This window comes from Aquila chrysaetos, chromosome 4, assembly GCF_900496995.4.
Source record: "Aquila chrysaetos chrysaetos chromosome 4, bAquChr1.4, whole genome shotgun sequence".
Classification (NCBI taxonomy): Eukaryota; Metazoa; Chordata; class Aves; order Accipitriformes; family Accipitridae; genus Aquila; species Aquila chrysaetos.
In genome coordinates this window covers 71,626,692-71,654,240 of record NC_044007.1, presented here as the reverse complement: position 1 = coordinate 71,654,240, position 27,549 = coordinate 71,626,692, and the positions used below count along the sequence as shown (strand labels likewise).

The window sequence follows — 27,549 nt, the reverse complement described above, 5'->3', positions numbered from 1 at the left end:
ATCCACCCAAATCATCCCAACAGCAGCTGACTTCACTAATCAAGAAAGATTTTTACATAGCCAGGGATCTTTCATCAAAGACATCATGAAACCTCCAGTGGAGTCACTCAGGACTTTGCAGGATATTATAAAGCATCTTTCATTCAAGCCCTGTCTAAAATTCATTATTAAACTAAGACTGTCAGAAAATGAGGATGAGGGTGGGCAAGTCTTGTGTGAAAGTAAGGGGCTGTGCTCTTGCACAGAGCCTCAAACAATTCCAGCATCCGTACTCCAACCTGACACCCGCCGTGGGCAACCCTGGAGAGAACCTGCTGCCCTCAGCCGTGCTCACCTGTAGTCCCCCGCTAACGTGGCACAAACGCTCTTGCAGGCACTCTGAGGTGGCCTGTTTGTTCTCACCACCTGATTTTCACACCCATAATATTCAACTGATGCACGAAAGGGTTGCCTTTGTTGACATTTTTTGTTTGGTTTTGATTTTGGAGTTTTTCTCTATGACAGACCTGACTGCCTCAATTCCTAGAGTAAAATCTCAGAGACATCTCACTGAGTGGGAGGATTTTAGCTTAATCTCCCACTGAAATGAGGCTTGTTTCATCGCTCATTCTGCACATGTAGGTACAAGCTGGTCTCCTGCTTTCTAATCCATTGTTGAATTTCAATCAAATTTGACAAAGATTCTGTGAGTTTGGTGAAAACGAGGCAGCAAGCTAAAGGGCCGTTAGTTCCCCACTGTGAAGAAGATGAGTAAGATCACAATCTTATTCTTAGGCAATCAGAGACTCAAACAGTTGAGAGAGAGAGAGAAAGTAAGAGGGAGATGTGTTGAAAGCCAGGCTTTTTGCTTCCTCTGCCCAAGGAACTACTCTCTCCGTTGTTTCTTTCTATTCCTGAAACCAGGACCCCCACCCTTCCTGAAACCAGGACCCCCATCCTTCCTGAAACCAGGACCCCCATCATTCCTGCCTCACCAACCATTACAATTCCACGTGCTTTATAGAGAACAGAGTGCCTTCTGGTTTCCAAAACTTTGTTTTGATTTATTTTTATTTCTTTATTTTTTTTAATAGTTGGAGAAAAATCTGTGGAGGAAGCAAGAGCTGCGAGAAAGAGAGCCTGTAACTGCTTGTGAACTGAAACAATGGCATTTTGCTGAAGTTGTCCTGGTGATATCTTATATGTCAGTGGTCACTTCTGGGTGAATTACTGACCGTTACTCCTCTGCATTATTTTGTTCCCATCCGTTGGCTCTGTAAATAGTATGGCAGGTGCAGGTGACGAACTGCATGGTTCGATGCTCAGCTCTTACTGACCAAAGGGCTTCCAGGAAACACTGAGTTGCTCAGAGACCTAGCTGTGAGGCAAGTCCAAATCACTTTTGACAAAAAAAGAAAAACCTTGGTTAATAGAACAAATGTGGATCTTTTCTGCTTATGGTTTAGGGTAATCCTTTGTGTCCTTGAATTAGGAAGGCCAATGTCATGCCAGCTGTATTGGCATGCTTGAAAATTCAGCCTTTAGCACAGAATAATGATGAAACTTGGCTTTATAGGAGAAAATCTGATTGAGTTCCAAAGATGAAAATATACCCCCCCAAAATAGAAATAATGTTAGTAATTAGCTAAAAAAGAGTGAGATTCAATGACTTAATAGTACCATTCAAAGAGTTTTAAGCTCTTTATAATTAAGAAAAAGTTTAGAAGAACAGAATATGAACTCTCCTGTTATGAATGGAGGTAGTTTGCTAGGGGTGTTTTGGCAGCAAAGTAATTCCCAAAATAGAGTACTGGATTCACTCCCAGCTAAAAGGAGCAAAACTTGCAGATGTTGCTAATGCAGACAAAAAACAGAACATATATATGTGACCAGATGCGGCAATTCTAAGAATTGCATCTGGCACAGAACATGCGGCTGTTTCAGCATCACACCAAGAAGTGTTACTCACTACTTATGTACCATATCTTTCAGAAGGCCCTGATTCAGCAAACAATTTAAATACATGCTTAACTTAAATATGTAAGTACTCCCAGTGGGATTACTCATATGCAGAGGGACATGTTTAAGCAACTTGCTGAATCAAATAATAAACCCCCTAACAATCTGATCTGACTATGAGTCAACTGAATAACAAGATTCACCATTTTTTCCCAGAGACAAAAGCTCTTTTATTTTTCTGTACTTTATTTGCTGCACTCTATTTCCTTCAGATTTATTTCTTCTCTTGGGTTTTGGTTTGCCTGCTTCCTATTGTTATTGTTCATCAAATGTTTCATATACAAGTGCTTTCCAAAACAAGGCAATCAATCCAGAGTAACATATTTGCAGTAATACATAATTAACTGAGTATTTTTCTGTCATGCAATGGCTGTAGGATTTACAAAATTATTTTCTGCATTCATTTATACTGATAAGCTAGAAAAGTAAATAAAATTCCATACAAAAACCTAAAGAGAGCAATAGATGATACTTATTTGGCCTCACATTATGCATAGCTACATTTTTGATTTTCAATTATATTCACAACATGATGAGGAGTTGTTAGGAAATTATCCACTTCACTTCACTACTTTCTTCTTTCTTCAGCTCTGGACTGTCCCATCTGTCTTGCATTCATGAATTTTCTGTCTGAGGACTACCAGCGATGGTGCAATGCAAAGGCTTGAGGGCATTGATTGATCATGGGAAATCAGCAGATGCCAATGTTTCCTTAAATTAAAAAAAAATGTACAACGCCATTTCCTGCTTCTAACAAAGGAGGTGAGAGACCTGTTGGTCAAATATTATAATAATCCTTTCCCTTTTTTGTTCTTACTTTATTTCCCTCTTTCTCCATGATTTTCTTCAACACTAAGGCTGCTCAACACCATCAGTGTAAAGGAAGCGATACAAAAGCATCGCTTGTTCCCGTTGCCACACAGGAGAACTGACTGGGAGACACTTTCAGAAGGACCATCGTCTTCCTGACCGCTGCTGGCCCTGCCATCCTCACTCCCCGGCCTCTCTTCTCACCACCCAGGTCTCCCGTTCTCCCTTGTGCCAGCTCTGGCACTCCTCACTCTTTTCCATGAGCCAATCTAATGTGCTAACACAGCAGCTGGCTAGCCAGAGTTGTCACTGCTTTTGCTTTCTGCTGTCAGGGAGGTCCATGGCAGTTCACGGACAGGTCTGGTGATCACCAGAGCCAGCCCAAGACAACTGGTGGGAATGCATGGCCATGAGCAGGGTGGCCAGTGGGAGGGGGAAGTGTGAAATCCCTCACTGAACAGCATGCAGCTCTTCAACTGATCCACAAAACCATATGCTTAAGATGGTGCAGGTTTCCCAAAGAATTTGAACAAGAGACACTGGCAGTATCCACTTTTGCTGGATAAAATTTCCATATGTGGTCAAGGGATCAAATAGTGCCATGTCTCCTAAGGAAGAGTCCAGAGCCCCCACTTCCACATGTTCTGCAAACAGTGCTACGGGCAGCTGGGGACTGGAGAGAAAAAAAAAATCACAGCAGGTTGGCAATAGTTTACATGCAAAAAGGAGTTTAATTCTTTAAACTGTTGGTAGTGAGTTATTTACCTAGCTCTAACACTTTACCTACAAGAACATTACGAGGATTAGCTGATGTTTGTGAAGTGCTTTATGGATGAAAGTACTAAGTGTCCAGGACAGAGGCTACTGACACCAATTGCTTTCTGGCATTCTGCATTATATATGCAAGGGAAGCAATGAATTTAAACAGGTTTACTAAAACCCATTTGATTAGAAAAGAAATCAGTCGTGAAATGCTTAAAGGCAAAGCTCCTCACAGGGAAAGAGGACAGTCCATTCCCTCGTTCCGGTGCAGTAGGACACAGTAGCCCTGGCCATCTAAATAACATGCTTTAAATCTGCTAGGTGTGTGAGAAAACTCATTCACCAGATGCAGCAATGCTGTGAAATCCTTCCCCTGAGAACTAAAAAGTAGCAGATTGCAGTTAAGGATTTCATAATGCATCCTGGAAGACAGCCCTTTCGAAGCTGAACGGAGGGGTCACTAGGCCATATGCCCTGGGAGCAGGTCACCCAATTAATCTCCATTTAGGAGAGCAGAATAATTGGCCTCTGAAGTAAAAGGTGCTCATTCAGATAAAATCTAGATGTTGTAAACTTTGAGATTTACCTATTCCTAGTTATTAACCTTCATCAGATTTAATTAAGCCCTGTGCAGAAAGCACAAGCACTGAGAGATTTTATACCCATGTCATATTTTCTAAAGGGAGGCTACATACAATGTCCTCTACCCCTTTTGCTTTGCTGAGTGGGAATTCTGTCATCCAGTGTTTTCCTGCACACAGTGGAGAACATCTGAGAGTACTCTATCTGGAGTAACCTACATTTCTGCAGTTCACAGGGAACATTAAACATCAACACTTACTTCAGGAACCCTAGTTATAGTTGCCATATGTCTGTTTACATTAATTTTTCTGTGTAATCCCTCCATCAGCACTAAATATCTGACCAAGTGTGAGAAACTCCCTACTTTAGAGAGAGGAGACATAGCCCTGAGTATTTTGTTCAGTGTCTCAGCAAGCAGAGCACATCTGTATATTGAAATTTTATCTGGATATCCTCTGTCAACGCATTGATGGATACTGAAGTTACTGGCATGGTAGAGCCATACATGACCTAAACCTCAATAACATAGCATTTTGCATTCAATCCAATTATTTCATTGGAAAGATGTCTAAAAAAAGACATCTAAAAAACTGACCCTTTAAGATTCACAATTGAGTCAGACATAGCTGAGGTGAAGCTGATGTGAGAGGATCATATTCCAAACTTTTTACTGGGAAGCTCTGTTCCAAGAAAAATCTATGAGGGCTGTAGCTTGTTTGTCTATACAAAAATCAGGAAACATTTTTAAAGTAAGTTTATAAATTTGAGGAGTATTGTACCATGCCACAAAAACTGGAGAGACTGTAAAATGGCAGAGTATGTGATTTTTTTATTGCTGCAGTTCCTGCCTAGATTTCTGCAGTCCCTGGAGGTTTTACAGTGCTTCAGTGATTCATTTACAAGTCCCATGTTTGCGAGTGGCATGAATGCAGTATTAAAACCTACAACGGTCATTTGCAAACTGTAGTCTTTTTTGTCTGTAGGGAGCCGAGCAGCTCCATGATACTGTTGGCAAGAATGCCTTAAAGCATGGAACTGGAACTGCCGCTGATGAGACTGCTGCATTAGAAAGAGCCATCATCAGACCCAGCAGGCAGAAGCATCACCAGAAATACAAGAAGAAGGGAGAAAGGGAACTACTGCTGCTGTAGAAATAGCCACCACATAGGACTTGCCATCCTCACCAAGAGAGTAGAAAAAAGATCAGCCACTACTGTGGTCCAAGGTTACTTGTAATGAGATCTGCTAGCCATTTCATGAGACTCCTGGGATGTTTGGGAGGGATGACTTTGAGAGGACTGTATGTAGGAGGCTGTGAGGGAGGGTAACAAGGTCTCTCTCTGCAGCCCATCTCTCCCTCTCCTGAGATGCCTATCATCTACCCGTCACATGCAGATACCCTATCTTCATCTCCTGCAAGGCGCAGCGCGTGGTCCCCGAACAGCTGCTGTTTACCATGATGTGCCTCCTGTGCATTGCAAATGGGGCGTGGGGGGTACAGACCATGGGAAGAAAGGGGTTGTTGGACTTTTTGCCTGATAAATCCCCTTCACAGACCCCAACACGAGCATAGGTCAGTGCGAAAAGGAGGCAGTTCTTTCAGCAGGAGCACTAACCTCTTATTGCATAAGCAAGAGAGTCATTTTGTCACTTAAGGCCAGAAGGCAGAGCTGCACGCAGGATGAATGGGTGAAAGCTTCAAAACCTCTCTGAGATGGGAAGAAAAACACACTGTTTTGCTGAAAATATCAGCCTTCCAGAGCTTCCTTCCCCTGAGGTTCAATGTAGCCCCGCTTATTGTATGCCAAACAAGACAGGGAACTTTGTTCACTGAGTGGGAAGTTAGAAATGTTTCCAGGAGCACTGTCATCACTGCCATCTTCACCCACAGGTTCAGAGATGACTCAGTGCATCTGAGGATGCTACTTTTGGAAACCAAGCTGAGCATGCTGCTCGTGCCAGAGATGGGGCTGAGGTCAGGCCTGCTAAACAGGCGTAGCCTTAGCCCCATCAGTCACACACTAGTTCTAGGTGTTGGGGTTATTTGACTTCTTTAATTGAAGAGAAAGGGGGGCTGTGTATTATGCTTCTGCTGATAAAGTCATTACAAGTTAGCCTAACCAGATCTGGCCGTGAATCAATGGTCAGAAATTGTCTGGCTATATCATTCAAATTATGTGAATGCATCATAGGTCTGTATTTGAATGATCACGTACTTTTTGCTTTCAAAGACTGATATGTAAAATCTCTGCAGCATCTTCAGGCTTCAGGAAATAACATAACAAAGGCTACATCTTTTCTTTGAATGCTGTACTGTTTCCATTGCCAAGCTGGTACTCCCTCAAAGAGGGGAAAATTGTTCTCCTTTAAGCTTATTTGACCTTATTTGTTTTATACTAGTAAAGATATCTGCTACTTCTAAAAATTGTTAATGACCATACTTAAAAATATCTAGAACTCAAGTCCATTTTTAAATAAAACCACATTTTTCCTGATTGTATCGCAAATGCTAGATCTGTGACAAAGGCAGGAAAAAGCAGCATGAACTGCTCCACTGGAGCAGCAGAAGAAAAGAAATCGCCTAAGCAAGATTTGCTAATACCAGATTGGGTGGCATGGTACGTTCCAAGTGTTTAAAAATAACAGTATGACATTAGTGTATCAATGGTGCAAAATCAAAGGACCGCTGTCCTGGTTGGTAGGTCAGGAGTCTGGCATACACTGCTATTTTAAGTGGTAATAAAGTCTTTACAGTGACAGTGTAACTAAGAAAAAGCTACTAGAAAAATTGTTGCTCTGTTACATCAGTGACTGAAGGAAAATTTTAGTTGCAAGGCTTGCTGTGCATTGCAGGTTGAATCTGCCCTACTTGCCATGTATTCGTTCTGGCAAAAAAATGCACATGTAAATGTTCACAAGCAACGTGGACATGACGAAGGGTGAACAGGTACTTGAGTAAAATCCGTTAGTCGAGCAAGGTAGCATGCCTGTGTCTAGTTATTATCACTTGGCTGTGGGGGCAAAGTAAGATGATCGTGGAATTGGCTGCCATAGTAATTATTCTATATTTGTCACTGCATTTGTGACTTCCATGTTAATACCAGTGAAATTAAAAAGCTTATAAAAGTAGGAGCCTGCTCTGTCAAGCATAGAGATATCTGAATGAGAAGTCCATGAAGTTTTACATTTTGTTTTCTTACATATAAATCAAATCACTCAGATTTTTCAAAGGTAACGAAATCCATCACCCACCTTCAAAAGTCTTAACCTAAACTTTAAAAGTCCTCTTTCCTTGGTTCCCAGTAAAATGGACGAATTTCTCTCATTAAAAGACTTCACGATCAGAATTTTGTACAGTGTGAATTTCCTGTTAAAGTTTTGCCATTAGTTAAATATAGAAATGGCAGAGTAACTCTCAGAGTGGATCATTTTAAGTCTTCTAAGAGGATTAAAATATCTGATTCAGAGACACAGCCATTAGATGGATGACTTTTCAGAGTGAAGCAAAGCTCAGCCCTGCTCTGATGTTTATCCTGAAACTTCTATACATATTAAAGTTTACTTTGAAGGTATGTTGCCAGTGTGTTGACTCTGTATTTCAGCAATACTGAATGTGATTTCTCATACTTAAAGTGACTTTTACTTTATTCAGTAAGACATATGAAGCTATAAATAAGGAATGGGATTTTTTTAGCTATGTTCCCAATGGCTTAAGTTTACTGGGGCTTTTGAAAGTCTTGCTGATGCTCCGCTTCAGGATTAGATTCGGAAAATAACCAGACTTTTTCACATTCTAATGCCGAAAGGAAGAATGTATTACTGCTGCTGTTCATATGGAATTGCTACCTGGAGCTCAAACCTGACCCTTGTGCCCAGCACAGTGCAAAGCCTCAGCATGACAGGTCCTTCACCTAACAGCTCGTCTTGTCTAGATGAGATATGAAGTATCTAAGTAACATCTATCATTTACATATTTTCCCCAGTGGGGATGGCCATCATTTTGCCCAAACATTTTGTTGATGATACATCAATTACCAAAAAAAGAGGTCAAGAACCTTGAATTACTCCTAACTGGTAGCAAGCTAAATTAGCTGTTGAACTTCCAGTGTTATTTCCATTTCAGCAATAAACTGCAGCACATTGTCCTCCTGAACTGTATTGTATATTCTTTTGTAGAAAGAAAAACAGTCACAGAAAAATAGCTGCATGTGGTTAAAAGCATCATTCCAGAATTTGTGCTGAGACACAACCAAGGTATGTCAGCATGCTTGTGCTCAGTCTGTCTGCTGCTTTTTTCAATTTTTGCATAAATTAAAGCGAGCGAGTAAAACCTAAATATGTGAGACAGAATTGGACTTCCTTAGTCACCTGTGACTCAGCAACAAACTAGACTCTGATCCAAAATCAAGCAGAGCTCCAGCAGTCTTAACAAGCTCTTTGCTAAACTCTCATCAAACCAAGATAGAAGTTTTCAGACTCTGGCCTGGATGAAAATTAAAATTGTGGCAAAATTTATGATTAAAAGAAATAAATGAGTGGTCACTCCTCTTGAATTCATTGGGCATGAATTATTACCTTCTTGGAAGTGACAGCTGGAAGAAAGTCTTCCGGCTCTGCTCAGACCATAACACACTCCCTATGGCTTTCCGTGGAGACGTGGCAACACAGTTTATCAGAGAATGAGTTGAACACACTAACTGTACTGTGTTAACACAGGAGACTACTATTTACAGTGCACAGCTGGAACTGGAAAGTACTTCATGGTGCTGCAACTACACTGGTACCATTTGTCTCATTCTGGATCTGTATTTCTTTTTTCTATCGCAGACTCTTTCACCTTAGAGAATCACAACCTTCTCAAGAGTGCAGGGGTCTTCAGCAGAAGATGCTTAACCCAACACTGGCTTGTAATTTTCTCAAAAACCTTCAACCATACAAGAAATAAATAGAGTTGAAGTGTTGAGGTGAATTTACCAAGCTGTGCTACCACTGCATTTATATTCATTCATTCATTCATTCATTCATTCATTCATCTCTTCAAGTTACTAGGTTACTTGCACGAGCCTCAGTGATTTAGTTTATAAGCATAGCATCAAAGCTTACCAGCTACATAGGAAAAAGGGTGTGATCTCTTAGAGAGTCTCATATTTTAAAATCTCTACGGTCTGTTTTGTGCTTAGGACTGAAAAGCTGTTTTCAAGCCTCGAACAGCAGAAATTACTTTTGTACATTCCTTTCTTAGAGGACATAGATAGAAATGAGTTTTTTGTTTGGGTTTGGTTTTTTTTTTTTTCTTTTTTCTTAAGTATGTTTTTTATCTGGTCAAGGGGCAAGCTACATGTTGTAAAGGCTTTCACACCCTGGAGGCATATCTTGAGGCAGATGCTTAGGAACCAGCCCTTGCAGATGAAGTTGGGTTCTGTAAGACGTGCATGTCTGTGAGCATGCCTGTCTCTCCTTGCTCTATTTCTCTTCAGGACTTTTCAAGAGGAGATTCACTGAATATTGAAGGAGGAAGGGGACAGTCCTTCCATCTCTGTCACTAACTTCCTGAATTACTTCCTCCGCTCAAACCTGGCAATGTGTGTTGGATGGACAGTGAAACAGATCCTCAACTGCTAAAAAACAGCCACTGATGCCCTTTAACTGATAGCCACGTTGAGAGTCTGTCCCACTCCAGTGGGTGTCTGATGATGTATGTTGCAGAGCGAATGTATGTGAATCTCTCTGCAGTTTGTATATAAAACATGTTGGTAAAGCTCACTTTCTATAGGTATATTAATCTCATTGTCTCCAGCTTTTTATGGTTCATGGCATGCACTAACCCTTTCGCTCATATGAATAAGAAGCATTGAGAGCGACTGAGTTATTGAAAGCTTTTGTCTGAACAACATCACTGTACTAAACAGCCAGATGCATGTGGTGCTCTGTTTTGTTTAACACATCCCTGTTTATTCCCATAGAAAAGCCAAGCCATCGCTTCTAAATTTGTAATCTAATCTCCAACATCACACAGGCCCCAAGATTTCTGAGGTTATTAGAGTTGCACATTTTTCCCTGATAAAATATTAAGAAGTTAGGTTCAAGTTACTGAACGTAAAAATATAGATCAATATTAAAAGCAAGAAAATGAGAGCATTAAAGAGAAATTGATGTAAAAATACACATTCAATATCGCCACCCTCAAACGCTCCCCTTTGCACTGAAATTTATATTTTGAATCCAAGTATGGGGTTCATGTTTACTGTTTTCTTGGAAAAACAGAATAATTTTGATAAAACCAAGCAGAACTCCACAACACTTAATTGTATTTCCATACCACATGTGATTACAAAGAGAGTAGTAGTGATAAGGATATTCCCTTGACATGACTACCTATTCCATCCCATACTCTTCAATAACCATTCTTTAAATAGTGGGACACTCACAGGGTTTAATTTTCCCAAACTTATCCTATCTATGCACAGAATAGAAGTAGTGATTAATTTTTCAAAAGGCTTTGTTAAAGCCTTCACTGTTGAAAAATTATGCAGTAGGAATGATAACGCAAAACATGATCATTGCTGTTGTCTTTATAATGCTTTCTCTTCTGAACTATTGGATTTCACCAATGGGTATGTCTAAATACTAAGTAGAAATTGGTACCTGTTAAGCTGAACATCGGATTTTTTTGAACCAAGAAATAAATATTGCCAGAACTGAAGCTTTTGCCAATAATAACCTTGTGAGAATAGAAATCTTTATGTTGAAAAGTCATCACATACGTAGCTGTTTTTTAATGCCTTTTGTTATTGTTTTTATAAAATTAAATAACTAGAAGTTTGTGCAACAGAACAACAGATTGTACCAAGAAGGAAGGCACACCACACCTTCCAGAAAGCAGTGATCAGGTCCTGGCATGATGATATTTTGCCCTGAATTTTAATGCACAACAAGAAACAGGGAAAATAGCAGTCATGGCTGTAGCTAATCACCAGAGCCACAGAGAGCGAGAAGAAGACAATTCCCCAGATGGCCTTCCCATTCAATTTTCTGTGCCTTTGGCACTGTCTGTAACTCCTTATGCTGAATCTCATGACCTAAATGCACAGGGGGTACCTTTTTTTTAATCATCTAGCTGTAGAAGGAAGCCATGGTTTAAAACAGCACAACCCAGTGCCAGGAATGAGAACTTTTAGGAACTTATCTTGCCTCTTGGTGATGTCAGTGCCAAAACTAATGTCCTAATCTTAAACCACTGAATACTATAGCTATAAAAATACAAAATAAGGAGAGGGAGGAAGCCAAGCAATTCTGTATTACAAAGCATTGCCAAGCTATATGGATTTAGTACGTGGGCATAAATACTCAGGGCAGGGCAGGGCAGGGCAGGGCAAGCTACTTGCAAAAAGCTTACTCAATTTCACACTCAGCTTTCAGGCTGAAAGCAACTAAACAGATTCTGGCTGGTTAGCACAGGTCACACTAGTGAAAATATGGGCTAGCAAGCAAAGTGCAAGTCTAAGTTTCCCAGGGCGCTTGTATTTAGTTTGCTAACCCACAGAGCAACCCCTCCCAGTATATCATTAGTACTATTACCTGCATCCTCTGGACCAGAGCTTGTACGTGCATGTTTACTTGTCATGCAATTGCACCTTTATTTCCTACACTTATTCCTGAGATGAAGCATGAAAGATATATTCTAAAAGAAAAGACACAGATCAGATGTGCCTGTGGTTTCTTACCCCTTTCTCCTCCCTCCCCTCTATATTTAAGGCCTTATTTAATAAATTCATTCACATATCTTTAGGATTGTGCCTCAAGTTATGTTTGTGCCAGTGTTAGGATATCACTTGTACTCACTGATACCCCACCTTTGGTAACATTCTTTAATAATAAGTACTACCCTGGGCACCCTATGGTATTCTTTGATCCCTCAGTACCATGCTTACGCCCATACTTTATTCCTTTCTGTGCTAAGCCTCATGACAGATGTCTGTTGTATGTCTCCCTTTAGTGTGCATAAAAGCAGCAACGGTTTTGATTTGCCCTTTGATCCTTTGAATTTTACTTTGCTTTAATCAAAGGCTGACAAAGCATTATGGCAAGACTGCATGAGAGCAGGTGTCCAGGAGAAACACAAGTGTATGGTGTGCCCTCTGTATTAAGCAGTATCAAAATAGTGTCCTTCTCCAAAGTGAAGATAAGTTTGAAGAAAAAGGATAACAGTTAGAGCCTTTTTCATGTAAAATGGGGACATCCATAATGTTTCTCTAAGCACAGAAAGGTAATACGGGTACCTATAGCAACTAGATATTCCCATTCTGCTCCAGGTAATCATTTAGAAAAATTAAAACTGTTTCACAGAAGTATGTGGAGATTACTAAAATGGTAGGCAACAGTGCAAGGATAGAAATAGAACTAAAATAAAATTATTTTAAAATATACCCTCTATGCAAGATGTCAAGTCCTAGTCAGATTATAAAAGGGATTAAATAACTTCAAAGGAAAATTAATACATAAAGTTGATTCTTAATATCAGAACCTGGTCTGCCTGAGCACAAATGCTATAGTTTCTTTAGATCTCAAAAATGTTAATTCCTTTTTGCCTGCTACCAGCACAAATTGCCTTGCTGGATGAAGGACAAATGCCAATCAAGTAATTTGTCAGTTTTTACCTCGCTAAAACCTCTGTGTTTCTTTACAAGACAGAAAATATAAGGAAGGTAGATGCTGACATATGATAAACTGTCATCATTTTACTGGAGATATTCAGTAATTCTCTTGTGGCTATTTATAGTCATGCTGGAATTTAGGAAGATTTACCAACCTGCTGATATTGCCTGCCCTGTGGAAAAAAATAAACCTCCTTACACGTCTCAAATGTTTTTTAAAGCAGTGAATAAAAATGCAGTAAGAACTGAATGTTCAGAATTTTTACAGCATCTTTTTATCCCTCCAATTATTTGTTTTTTATATTTTAATCTCAGTCATTTTATGTTGCAGTAGATTTGTGTTTTCTGAACACAATCCTGAACTAAATTGCAGCTAGTCTTATTCTTTCCCAGACTTCATTCATTTTCAATCATCTATAGAACTTAACTGCCCTATGAAAACTGTGCAGTTTTTAATTAAGTTTATTTTAGGAGCCCCAAACTAAGGACACAGTGTAGTGCTAAAGAAATCTAAACATTAAATAGTGCAAATGAAAGCTAGATCATTTCAGTGGTGTTTTTGCTTTGACAACAAAATAGGACCAGAATGCCCAACTCTTTTAGTCTTGAAAGAAAGATCTTATCCTGAGCTAATATAATTACAATTAAGTTAAAAACAAACTGATAGTTTCCACAGTTCTTTAATTAGACCAGAGTTAACTGAGAGTTATTTTTCTTATGCCAGATTTTCCCCAGCCTCTAGGACTTTTTCAGAGCATCCTGACTTCAGAGCAAATGACACAACTATTCAGTATGCCATTACAGGGTTTCTAGTGTTAATTTCTAATGTAAGTCTCCTGTTAGCTTTTGTTGGTTTTTAGTATCACCCAGATACATGTTTTTAATCATGAGCATTCCAGTGACAGTTATTGTGTTCACTGGTTGGGACAGAATAACAAGAACTCCCGGCCAGATCTCTGGGATTAAGGGTGATAATAAATTGTATTAGATGTAGACCTGTAGTACAGCATGAAACAACATGAGATTTCACAGGTATTTTGTGTCAGCAGAGGAATGGCACGACTTAGGAATTGCTGGTCCCTTTCTGGGCTCCAAGGAGAACTGGTCTATGTTGGCCACAGCCTATTATGTCTGTCTTGCTCCCTGTTTCTTTCCCACCTCTGGTTCCTCGTTCACAACCCGTTTCTGTCATCAGGTTGCTTATCCACCTCCTCATTGCCTACAACCAGTCTCCTCAACCTCATCTCAGTCTTTCTCCAGACTTCCAGGGTCTGGCCCTCCATGAGTTGTTGCCTTTATCCATGTGCCGCCTTCTACTATTTAGCCTCGACAGCACCTCAGAGCAATGTCCCTTTTAAGCCTCATGAGACGTCCTTGCCTCCTCAGAATTTATCTTGATGCCCAGTTCCAAACTAGGTGTCCCGCAGGATTTTATATCTAATGTCTTCCCACAGGAACAAAGGGATGGGATCTTACAGTCCAGGCGCCTTTCTTTTTTACTGTAGGAAACTACTTCCTAAATCAGCTCAAACTCCAGACAAAAATTAAATATTGTCTGTTCCAGACCTCCTTTAACTTCTAGACCAAACTTAACCAGATTCAGTTTATACTCTTTTCCTTTGTGCCAATATTGCCCACACCCCGTGTTAACTGATTTACTTACAGCCAGCAAGCATGTCCTCTTCTCTATTTTTACTAAACTAAATAAACTATGCTCTAAACTAAATAGATCGTGCTCTTCTAATCGCCCTCCTCTAGGTAAAGTTTTACATTACCCATTCATTTTAATCCTCCTGCTCTGCACCTGTTCAAGTCTGGATTCATCTTCATTAAACATAACCATCCAGAATAGAACAAAATATTGCAGACACGGTCTTAGACATTAGCACTACTACTTTCCTTTCTGTACTGGAGATGCTACTTCTCAAGCTTTCACATCTATTTTTGAGGCTATATATGTCAGACTGATGTCTCATATATTCCTATAATAGACTAATACTCCCAGTTCCTTTATCCTCATCAATTCTTAAGAGTTGACAAATTCCAAATTTATTGATGAAATTTGTGTTATTCATCCCTAATCCCACTTCCAGCTATTGTACTGAACCCTATCTGTGCCACCCCAGTTGCCAGTGATATTCTGAAGTGTACCCTGAATGGTATTCTAACTCTTCTTGAATATTGTCAGTGCCTCACAATTGCTTGTTATCAGCACATTTAGCACACTGCCATTTTTGGTGTCAAGGTCATTAATAAAAATATTTAATGAGTTCTGTCTCAAGACTGATCTTTTAGGAGTAATCACTCTACAGTCAGATAGATGCGCTTTCAGGACAATCTGGAGCTCCCTCTCTCATTTTTTCCTTACTAATCTTATAATTCTTCTATAAAAACTGCATCTTCTACAGTTTAACTAATAGTTTCCTATGTGACATCCAGCTGAAGAAAACACAGACTAAGAAAATGCAGTATCTCTAATGTGTAAAACCAATTCCCTAACAAAGAAAGAGGTGTGAAGTCAGTATACTGTGAGGCATCTTCAGCAGAATCAAGTTATATTTTATCCCCTTTTCACTCACTTTATGCTTTTAGTTATTCTTCCCACAAACATTTCTGTGAAGACATACCATGCCTAGGAGGCCACACACATGAACCTCGTTATAACACCCATCCCCTGCCACCGCACACTCATCTCAAAGATTTTTATGGTGTTTGTTATTATTTTGTCATACGGTCCAAACCCACAACATAATAGCTCTGTTCAAACTCCTTGCTATGAATCTTCCAGACTCGTGTGTCAATTCCTTCTGTGTTCCGTAACATGCGGTGTATCTGGCCACGGTGGCTCAAGTGCACTGTGCTCTTTGTATGCTGCTTCCAGTTCAGATGAGCTTATTTCCAGTTCTGAACTCTCACCTCCTTTACACATCCTGCCCTTGACCCTGTACTAAACATCCCATCCTCCTTGTAGAGGCCAGTATCTATTAGCTGGCTCTGCAGATGTTCAAAATCAAAAACCACTGATTCAGCTGCAATAAAAAATATTCAGCACATCTGCAAACCAGATCTCACAGGCTGAAGTAGGATCTGAAAAAGTGAGTAGCCCCCGGTCAGCAATCATTTGCCTCACTTCACACAGGAGGAGAGACAATCCCACTCCCAAGGCCAGAGAATTCAGTTATTTAATTTGTCCTCAACCCGCGATTCTCAGTCCAAGCCTATGTGTGTGCCCAGATGGTCCTGTTCTCCTGCTAGCCTTGCCTGTAGTTATTCCCTGATGTGAATTGGCTCCAGGGCTTCAAGCAAGCTAGCTACACCTAGTCCACCACTAATTTTCTGTGCAAAGGAAGGGCTTGCAGGGATGTTTTCAAAGCAAGCGGCAGTCAGGCTAGTAGCAGTGCAGCTGCGAAGGACATGGCTCACAGCTCTGGCTCTTAGGCTGGCTCTCTAGCTGACACTTAACAGAAACCAGATGAAACCGAGGACAAGATCATAGTTCTGAAAAGCGAGTTTAAGGCAACATAGATCCATCTTCCAGCTGAAGCTGGGATTTAAGGATGCACCAGTGCTGCCATTTTAATTTGGGGCCAGAACACAAACTGGAGCCCCAACCTGCTGACTACCCACACTGCTTACCTGCTGATTTGTAATCTAGCATGTGTCAGCCGGTGGTCATGCAGGGCTGGGGGATGCAAGCAGTTGGCACTGGCCATGCTCAAAATGACTCAACACCCAGTCTTCAAAGGGTGGCCCAGCAGGCTTGGCCCCTTCTTCCATAACATCCCACTCTTAGCATCTCACCACAAAAATGAGATCCCTGTATTGGAATAAACTGAGCTAGACAAGAATGCTAGTGGACTCCGTCAAAGGAGAAAAAGGGTCTCGGAGAGTTAGGCTGCTTGGGACAGTGGAGTAGACGAGACTGGATAGGACCCCACAGAAGCTAGAGCAGACAGCGTGCATGCCAGTTGCTCAAAGCATCTGAAGAAACTCAAGGCCACCTTCCTGCACAGCCATCAGAGGGATATCACGCACCCCTGGGCTCCTTTAAAACCACAAATAGTGTCAAAAAAGTGGAGGAATCTTGGCCACTGTGAACAAGCATAGCAGGCTCTGACTATAAATGGTTTGTTCAAAGTCAAGTAGGAAACCTGTTGGCACAAAAGTGAAGAAAGCTCAGTTTTTCCAAATTCCAGAGATAATTTCAGCCATATTTGTTCACACTTTAAAAGAAAAATTAAAGCTTTACAGTTGAAGATGGATGAACTATTCATAGCAAATAATGTAGCCATCAAACATAGACTTTTAGTCACTTTATGTATTATCAATGAGTAGCCTGATTTTTATGAATATGCTCGTTAGTTGTAATTGTTTAACAAATGATTTATCTGAAAAAGTTTCATCCCCTGAGTTGTCTCTGATCTACTTGCTCTTTGATTATTCACTAGATGTGGTACATGATTACTTTGCTCCCTCATAGAATAAGTGAAATATTATCAGTATCTGTGAACACTTGCAGCATGAATATTCATTTGTGATTGCACATGTTAAATGACTTGTCATTAAAGGCATCCATTATTCCACTATGAAGAGTAGTTTGACTCTTTTTTTAAAATAAATGTAATTTATTGTGGCATCTATTCATTAGAAAGGTAACTTTAAAAATACAGCTAAGTAATTACGTTTAAATGTTAATTCATCCCTTGCTGCAAATATTTTTCCTTTTAAATACACATTTTAAATGCTGTTATAAACATAGAAATGGGCTTCTTAACTCTTGCAGAGCCGAACACACCTTTCAGCATGGATTATCTTCAGAGAATCAGCATGTCTACACTGAAACCCAGCTGTACGATAACAATTTGCATTCACATATGCTATTTTTTCCTGAAAGAATTTACGCTGTAGGACACTGAGAAAAGTGGCGCCCAAAAGTTAAAGAGAAAAAAACAGAGACAGGGAGAAATTGTAGACATTCACAGGAAAAACCAAATTCTCCAGGAAATAGAAAAATGCCATAAAGTAAACAAGGTGAAGTGCTGTGGAACAGTTAAAAAACTTGACAGCAAAGAAAAGCTTGTAACAATAAATGACTAAAGAAAGAAGGACACTGAAGCTAGAAACTCTGCTTATAATTCAGGCATATTAAAGGAAACTTCAGATCTGTGTAAAAGGCTGGCATTAATTTGTTTGTTTACACTAGAAAATATTACACATTGTTTTTAAATTTTTTTTTCTTTATCCAGAAATAGCACTCTGAGCACTAATTCTGTGCTGTTTCAATTGCTTCTCACACATAAAATCAATATCTGCCAAATACGGCATACCAAGTGAGGTAGTGACAAATAATGGACCACAATATGATTTGTTGGGAGTGTTTCTGATGTTCTGCTAAAGAATTCAGTTTTAAATGCTCCAGTGTCTGGGGTACCCACAGTGAATTGCCCTTATAAAAGCTGTGCTAAAATTTTTAAAAAACAAAAGTTCAAGACCCGCAGAAAGAAATTCAGATCCCTGCTTGGTGCCACCGAATTCCAGGGAATGTTTATAATACTTGTGTAAAATACTTTCATACAGTTCAGTAGAATGTTGAGAGTCTCTTACGTAGTCACTATTGCCAATGAGAGTATAGAATTTTTTAATTAACCGTGAGAAAATCAAGCAGATTATGTGATAAAAGGTAATGTAAGTTAAAGCTTTTTCATCCATAAAACAGAATAATAATACAATATATTAATATTATATTATAAAATATAAAAAGAATAGCAAAACATGGTTGCAAAAGGCAAGTGTCTCTTTGGAAGATGTTACCTGCTCACTTACTGCAGCAATTACTAAGTAGAGGTAGATCAGCAGGAGAAATAGGAGGCCTTCTCAGATATGTCTCCAAGAAGAGGAAAAAAAGCTGCACTCTAAGCCTACAAATAGCATTCAGAATGGGCCAAGAAGCACCCAGTGGATTAGACACCATCGGGGAATGAACTGCATAAAACAGTCCAGAAACTAAAACCTGGGACTTAGTGTGAAGGAATACAAGGCTGAAGAGACTGACTCAGACCGCTGTGTTCTAAGTACTGTATATCTTCCATCAGGAAGATGGAGATATTTGACAAAGCAGGCATTTAGAGCTTGGGCTTGGCATCCATGGAAAATCCTACCAGAAATCTCAGTCTCGCTCTTTGCTTTTTAGCTTTAGCTCTAAGATTATGGAGATATCTTATCCATGGGCTTCAACAGAAAATGTTCATTATCTACCACTGGAGAACTACACTGGGTACCTGGAAACAGAAAAACAGAGGAAAAGGTGATAGAAGAACAGTCAGAGCCACTAAGGAATCCAGTGTATTTAGAGTACCTACAACTGCAGGAGTAAACAGGGAAAGATCCAAACAAGAATCTGATATCTTTGTGAAGCTGGGTAGAGCCACAGCAAAGAATGATAGCATGTTTTAATATACAGAGTGAAAAATAGAGCAGACACATAGTGTGGAAGCAAGTGCAGACCAAAACAGTAACCTGCTTTTGGACAGAGTTGCTATATTTGTGAAAACCAAACTAATTTTCCAAAAGGCTGTAAACAAGAATAAAATGGACCGATAAGAACAGAAGTGTATATATCCTCCAGAAAGAAAAAGATTCAGCAACAATCAAGATCATTATAATAGCATCACTAAAGATTTCCTAGTGGAAGAATTAGGTCCAGCAACTTAATAGTACCTTGACTATAAATGGAGCATGTGTTAATTTTAAATTGGACAGTAGACATCAGGTCCAGTTCCACATCAAAATTACAATTAAAAATTGAAAAGAAAACCTAGTCATGTGGAACACAGGTGGTAAATCTAACATTTTACATTGGAAAGCCTACTTCTAGTGTAAATATTTGTGAGTTGGTTATTAAGAGAAGCAAAATCCTGAAAGATTATGTAAATTGGCTCTGATCATCTTTCCAATGCTCCACTCTATGTAACTGAGCTTGATTTTAGGACTAATATCTTGAAAATTTTGCTGCATATGAAGGTTAGGGTACAAAAAGTAAACCAAGGTATTCAAATGTCTCACTGTAAATTATTCCTGTCTGGTTCTTTAGTCCTAGTATAGATGTTTAAAATTTCCAAAATATAACTGAAGTTATGATGCCTATGCTCATCTTTTTATAGATATATTATTCATACAACACAGATTGAAGACAAATTGCCTCAATAAATTGTGTTATTTCATGCAACAGTGGGTATAACATTGTTGTTCTTACTGTGTTGGCATCATTGGAAAGATATTTGATTGTTGTAATGTCATAGAGATATTTTTTTTTCAGTTTAGCACCATGCAGTTTATTGCTTTTAGCTGATGTTTTGATTTTTGTTCCCCTGCCACCAGATACCCCATTTAAAAATCGTAATCATATGACTTCCTTTATGTGAATGAGTACTACTTTGTAAAAATCTCTAATAGAATTTAATTGAATTCATTGGAGTTTTCAGCAGCTCATTCTATCCTGGAATAAGAATAGATACAAATTTCTCCCTCTATAAACTAGTGGTGAAAACATGTTTATTATGAGACTTATGAATAGAAGACTTTCTTAGATTCTCACTTGCAATACTGTACCATCAGTTACTGGAATCTTACTGGCTTAAAAAATTTTGAAGGCATGAAGTAGTTGCTGAAGGTACAGGAGCCAGCAGGAAAACCCAAATCCCAGTATTTTCCTCTCAGGTTTAAAAAAATCTCATCTGAAGCCTGACTGGTTTATTGATTGATTGATTTTGTCCAAATTGGCGATGCAGTAGAAGAATCGCATGAGGAACATTGGGAATTTTCTGTATTTTGGCTAAATTTCTTCATAAATATTGTATCTCTAGCCAGGGTGTTGGACATCTATTCACTGATACCATTATTCTATGTGGATAGAGTTGAATGAACAGGATTCAAAAAGGAATAATATTTCAAAATCTGAAAGTACTGAGGCAACTTGTACTACTTTCTCCAAGTCAGGGTACAGTCCAAAATGGATGGCAACACCCTCTCTCTAAAATAATTTCTTGTCTTTCTTGTGAGTTTCCAAATATATGACAAAAAAAGAGTGAGAAAAAAGAGACAAATATAGATGCTGATAATTATAGAAAAAGCCTTCTGGCACGCCCAGAAATAGAACGCAAACTTCTGACTCATAGGTCTGCATCCTGGCCACGGCACCACACTGCATTTCCCAGAGACTTATTTTTATTGAGTAAATGAATATTTCATAAATATTAAGATTGAAATGTATAGTAAAAATGTCACCAAAATCTCATTTTAAGTACTGTTAAGAGTTTACTGTGTTTATACACATTTTAAAATAATGCCCCATAAGAAAGCCCCCAGACTGCAAGTTGTTACATCATTTCATTACTAAAGCTTAATGTTTTATAAATCATCAATGTTAATCTATCTGACCTGGGCTATGAAAATCTTTCAAGCGCAAGTAATTGGAATTTTGCAAGGATTTTTATTTTATTAGGAAATACAAAAATGCGAAATGATTAAGGTGTTTTCATGAACAGAGACAGTATCATGCTATTGTGAATGAAATTAGTTTTAGGTTAACGTTTTGTCAACATAGAGGAAAGCTGCCTGTGTCCCTGGTATCCATTATCCATTCTCTCTGACTTCATTGCATTTAGGAAGACATTTTGTAAACAGTCTGAAGGAGATTTTAATTAATTAAATAAGCCTAAATACAAAACGTTGTGTTTTCTAAGAAACATATGGGTTTGGTGTCCTGAATGTGTGCCCCACGTAGGTAATACTCAGTTCACTGAGTTCTAGAAGCTCACTTGGCACTTTTTGCATACAAGTATCTCCCTGTTCCTTGGATACATAAATTATAAGGAGAGAATACAAGTTTGGGAAGCACAAGAAATACAGATCTAGAGCCCTGCAAGTATGCAGATTTGTAGAAACAATAGACGCATATAGAAACGTACTTTATATGTTATGACTTTTGGTGGGGGAAACAGCACAGTTTTATATTTTAACAGATTTTAATAAATGAGAAAGTAGAGGGTTTGGAGTTTGTGGAACATTGTTTTCCCTTCTGTGAGCACAGGCAACCAAGGACGATCTACTCGGCACAGAGGAAACCGATCTTCAGGAGAATAGCCTACCTGCAGCCAGTGACAGTAAAGGGGCAACAAAAGGAGATAGAAAAAATCAGCTCCTATTTAGTTCAAAATCTAAATGTTGAGAACAAAATGAATCAAAATGCCAGAAGAAATGAAGAATATGCTGGGCATACAGGCGAAGAGATGTTCAGACTGCTTGCTTATGAGCACACGTTTCACTTATTCACTGAAGCGGGAAGGGGGCATATTAATCAAATGTTTAAAAACTTGATATATTAGAAGGAATAAAACAGCAAAAACAATGGAGGAAGGGTGTTCTTGCTCATCCACCACTCCCAAGTCACTGACCGCCGGGGACCAAAAGGTCTTAAATCGTCATGCGCCAGCATTCCAACAGAAAAAATCACAACATGGATACAGCCAGCATGTTCATCCTTCCATCAAATCTGAGTGCAGAGTGAGCTCCAAAAGTACTCTTTAATAATGTGCGGGGGGGCGGAATTAATTATGAGGGGGCCTTTCTCTCCGACTGACAGATGTTTCAGCAAAAACTACACTTCTGTCCCTGGCTGGAACTTGTAAAACTATAGATTAATATTTCCTGACCTGTAACTGTGTTTGACCTGGGGGCATTGTATACCACAGAAAGTGCTTGATTATCAGGCTAGAGGTGCCTAATTCAATGGAAGTGATGGAGTCTGATTTACATTTCTTATGTGGAAACAGAATCAAATATATAACTATGTAACCAGTATGTTCTAGACTTGGTGCTTTAATAGGGCCAACTTAGAAATGCTGAAAATAATTATGAATTAAATCAGTCAAGAGAAAAAAAATAAACAGAAGCATCTGAGAGATGACTGGAACTATTTCATATTCTATTCAAAATCCACAGTCAAAAAAAGTGGAAAAATATCCACACTGCCTAAAAAGCAACTTAGTAAGGGAAAAAAGCAGGTACAAAATTATATTCTTTTTATATACGTATGTATATGTATTTTTAAAATGGAACAGAGGGAATATATCCATAACTACTCAAAGTATTCTGTGGTTCATTATTTTTAAATGTGTATAAACACAGGGTAAACTCTCAACATAGTGCTCATAACAAGATTTTGATAAGAATACTGTTCATTCATCTGTTTAATATTTATGAAATAAGCATTTACTTAGTGAAAGTAAGCCTTTAAGTGAAGCAGTGTGGTTCTATGACCAGAATGAAATGAATATAAATAATATAAGTTAGAAACTAAGAGCTATAGAAAATATATAAAAGGAGGAAAAAGGGAAATTATGAAAAACCTCTACTCGGCAGAGTTAAAAACAATGCAAATGAGACTTTTAAGTAAACTAGGAACAAAAGAAATCCTGAAAACAGTGTCAGTCCATTGTTTTTTAGACAGAAATTCTGTTCTCCTCTGTCTGGGCTGAACTCAGAATGACACTGCAACAACGATGCAGTCTCAGTGCCGGGGGAGGTGGTAGACTTATCCCGCTTAATGCAGGAAAGGCAAAGTGGTCTGTCAGAACTGTGCTCTTCCAGCAGTGGGATGATGCAGCTAAGCCTGTGCTGACGAGGGTGCTGCAATAGTTCCCACACTACCAATACTCCGGTCGCGGCTGCTTAACTGCTTCCTTAAGTGAGGTGTTTCTAAAGGAGCACATCCATGTAACTTGGATTTTAGACAGGAGCTGATTTTTGTTGTCTTGAGGTTCCTACTGGGAGCTACGTCTCAACCGTTTGTTTGTTTGTTTTGTCTGAAGACTTCCTGGCAGGCTGTGTGGAGAGGACCTCTGTAAGATCTGGCATTCCCACCTCACCTATAGCATGCCAGCAGACAGCTGGAGAAGAGCTTGTTAGCCTTCCAGCAAAATTGCAGAGAGCCAGAAATCCAGAAGTTTAAAGAGTACTGACCTGCAGACTGCTAAGTGCCTGGCTCCTTAGCAATCCAAACTCTCATGTGAATCTGGGGAAACAAGCCAGGAAGGCTACTAAGGAGCTAGGAACACCAAGGGACACAGGGTCTTCAGTTATGGATCAGAGAGTCACGTGAATTGCCCCAGAGTCGTGATTTTTGGCCTTTCCTTTTCCAAGAAGATTTCTTGATCTGTCAGGGCTTGATTGCATACTCAAAAGTGAATGCATTGCAAATCCTGTGCAAAAATACCTGTCTACACAGGTCCTGACATCAGCTAGAGGAAGAGGTAGCCTAGGAGACTGTTATTTTAATGGAGATGACTTAAGCTCTAGCTTCTGTATTGAGGAGAAGGAAAAAAAAAAATCCCAGCACAGGGCACAAAGAAGTTTTAGGTAGTGTAAGGTGGAAGAAAACAGCACATCATCAGGAGCGTGTTATTGCAGATGGGAAAATACAATGGGAATGGCATTGCTAGTCCCACAGACATGGTGCACCTAAAGATGTTCATGCACTCATCCAATGCCACTGTGCCCCAGACAATGATTTGTTTAGGCTGGGGCTTGGGGGTCAACGGTTGGACCATCAGTTTGGCAGCATTGCTTGTGCAGGAATAGCAAGCCATTTATAGCAGGGCAGTAGAAAGGGGAAGTCGGAGGGATTTCTGTAGGATCTGTAGCCAGAGGAAGGCACTGTCTGGAATTCCTGGATGGAGGCTTGGGAGCAGGTCTCAGACATCACACGCTCTGTCATCACCTTGTACCTACCAACATGCTCTTCAGACCTACCCTCAAGTCCCACGATACCAAGGTCTAGAGATCTTGTTTCCATTTTGACAGACACTACACATACCTAAAGGGTAGAAGGACTTCTCTGCCCAGAGTAGTTTGGTAGACACAAGAAAAATCATTTTTAAACAACCATCAAATCGAAGCCTGTTATTTTTTATGTCCTTTCTGGTCCACAAAGAGCACAGGACTTTTTAAAATGATTTGCTTGCAAGCTGTCTGTTCCTTCTCCTAAACAGTGCACTGTTGATCAGTTACCTATAGCCTTGCTTAGTCCCATCTCAGAGTTTTAGTTTCTCCGTCAGTGCGATGTCCATCTACACCCATCTAAGGCAACCTTTCACATGATTTGGGAATGCTCAGCACTTTTTCAAGTCAAGTCTTTCCTTTTCTCAGGACTACTTCCGACCACACAGAGTTGATTTCACACTGCTGTGAGTCCCATGCCAACGCTAAGTTTCCAGCTCAGTTCCTCACAACATGCCTGAACTAAAACCTGCAGTACAGCTTTCCAAAAATGGCACCATCGCAGCTTTACTTTGTGGCATACTTAATTCTCTTAAAGCCCAGGGCATTTCAGCAATGTTGGACTGGAAAATCAATGCAGTTTTACACTGCATTGAAGGTCATGTCTGAAGGTCTTTTATATTAAGCAGTCATAGGCCTGTTTCCAAAAGTGACATGATTTTGGAGTTTTCAGTTTTACAGGTGCTTAATCAAAAAGGCTGTAAAGAATTAGTTTTCTCTGAAACTACTGAGGATCTGCATTAGAAATCAACTCTTACAGAAAGAAGAAAATGGTTTAAAAAAAAAAAAAAAGGAAAAAAAGAGGCAAACGAAAAGAGGAAGGGGACCAAAAACTTTGGGGCACTGTCTCATTGCTTTTCCTACAGTAATTTTTTTTTCCCATTTTTTAAAACAAATTGATTTTTGGTGAGTGCATCAAATCTCTCTTTTCCTTTCTCTGTCTCTCTTGGAATATGCTGTTAGAACAGTTACTTCAGACACATGTATTTTAAACTATTTACTTTAAATTGTGATTTGCATACTGCCAAGTATTCAAAAGTGGTTGTAATTACGGTGGTTGGGAGTGACAAACACCAGGAGACCATCTATCAAGCTAATTTATCTCTCTATCTGTATCAATATCAATCCACTCACTGTTCTTCTTTTACAGTATCAGAGATAATACGGTATTTACAGTGTTATATATTTGCCAGATGCATGTTGATTAAGGGAGAGGATATTTAAATGCGTCTTTGGCTGGTTTCTTCATTCAGCTGTCTTGAGAAATACTCAAAAGTAATTTCCATTAACTACTGTGCTGTTTACTGGTGAGGACAGAAATGGTCATTAGTGACTCCCTGCTGCTGAATGCAGCCCTCCACTTGTTCATCATAATTCTTGGGGAAGGTTTGCTTTAAAATAGGAAAAGAACGCTAAAAGGAACTTTATGGATCATTGTTCCAAACTCGCTGCCTTGTCGCAAATGCCAGCATAGACTGACATTTATTTTTAAGCTTAGGATGCGAGTTTTAACAGCTGAAGCAAAATCCATATGGGAGCAAAAGGAACACATTTTCTATCAGAAACTTCAGGAAAAGGGGAAAAGAGCAGTCAAGAGTCCAACTAATTTGGTATTCTCTTAAAAACCTAGGCCTGGATTATCAACATCTTAAACCAGGAAAAGTTTCTGGAAGATTTCTTTTACACCTTTTCTGTTTCCTTCTTCGTGCCAGTGTGACGTGCAGAACCGTCTGGAATAGGATAGGAATGGTGTCTCCCCAGGTAAACACGGGGAAAGGACTTGGTGCTTACTCACGGCCTGTGCCATCCTATGCTGTTTCAAAAAGCTTGGGCAAAGAGACCTGATGTGCTTGTTAAAGTAGCTGTCAGCACCTTAGCCTCCCTAGGGCTGAATTTATTTAACAAATCATTTTAGGATGTACTGACCTTGCTTGGGCCTTCCTGGGTCATATTTTCCAATAGATGAACTATTCTTGAACAGTTTCTCCATCCTGTAGGACAAAAATAGGCTTTTCTTTAACAGCAGATGAGCACTGTCCCACCTAGCTATTCCACAACCAGTATATTTACTGCACAACCAGTATATTTATTGCAGAAGTTGGGAGAAAATGTCACTTCGCATTGTTTTTATAGTTCTCATATTTTTTTCTCACAGTATCTCAAGGTTGTAGCAGAATATTGAGTCTTGTTCCCCATGAACATTGTGATAAAAAAGCAGTAAGTTGCATTTATTCTTTTCCTATAGTATTTTTTACTTTCCCCACAGCATTCTGGTGGTTCAGGAATGTGACAAACCTTATCTTGCTGGGAAGTAACTAGAGGATGATTTTTTGTGGGAGTTCAGCCCTGCTTAAGACATATGATGCGAATACACACAAGGCAGCAGTTTTCAAACATACCCATATATATGATGGGCTCAAAACCATCAATAAATTGATCCATGGAAATGAGTGGTATGGTAAAAAAGCAATACAAGCCATTTCCATGAATCACTGCACTTTTGGCAAATTCATGTGCTTAATCACTAGAGAGCAGTCTCTTTTAGGCAGACTGTCTTGCAAAGGTACCAAATGATTTTTCCTTCCATGCAAAATTCCTTGTCAGTCTTTTAAATAGACTCTCCTCTCCAAAAGAGCATATGAAATATTCCTTTAAATATAGAGACACCTAAACCCTACCCATAAATTGATGCTAACATGCATATCAAAGTTTTTCTATGGAACTGTATAATGCCAGAAGCACTTTTCTTTTTCATAAAAATCTTAATGAAGCTTAAAACAGCAACTTCTAACATCTTTACTTAGAGATATAGCACCTTGTAGCTTTTTTTAATAAATCTGCTCACTGATTTCTTTAATTACATGCAAAAAAGTGTATAGGTTTATATACACATCAAATGAATAAAGTG

At 39.3% G+C, this 27,549-nt stretch overlaps 1 protein-coding gene across 1 annotated transcript in view; it reads right to left on the bottom strand.

The window, feature by feature from the left end:
- Positions 1 to 26,625, bottom strand: part of MOCOS (molybdenum cofactor sulfurase) — a 351,791-nt gene extending 325,166 nt beyond the window's left edge. Inside the window, exon 1 of the mRNA XM_030012223.1 lies at positions 26,568 to 26,625. Within this exon, the coding sequence (XP_029868083.1) occupies positions 26,568 to 26,591 (24 nt within the window). The 5' untranslated portion in view covers positions 26,592 to 26,625. The remainder of the gene's footprint in view (positions 1 to 26,567) is intronic.
- Between the last annotated feature and the right edge of the window lie 924 nt (positions 26,626 to 27,549).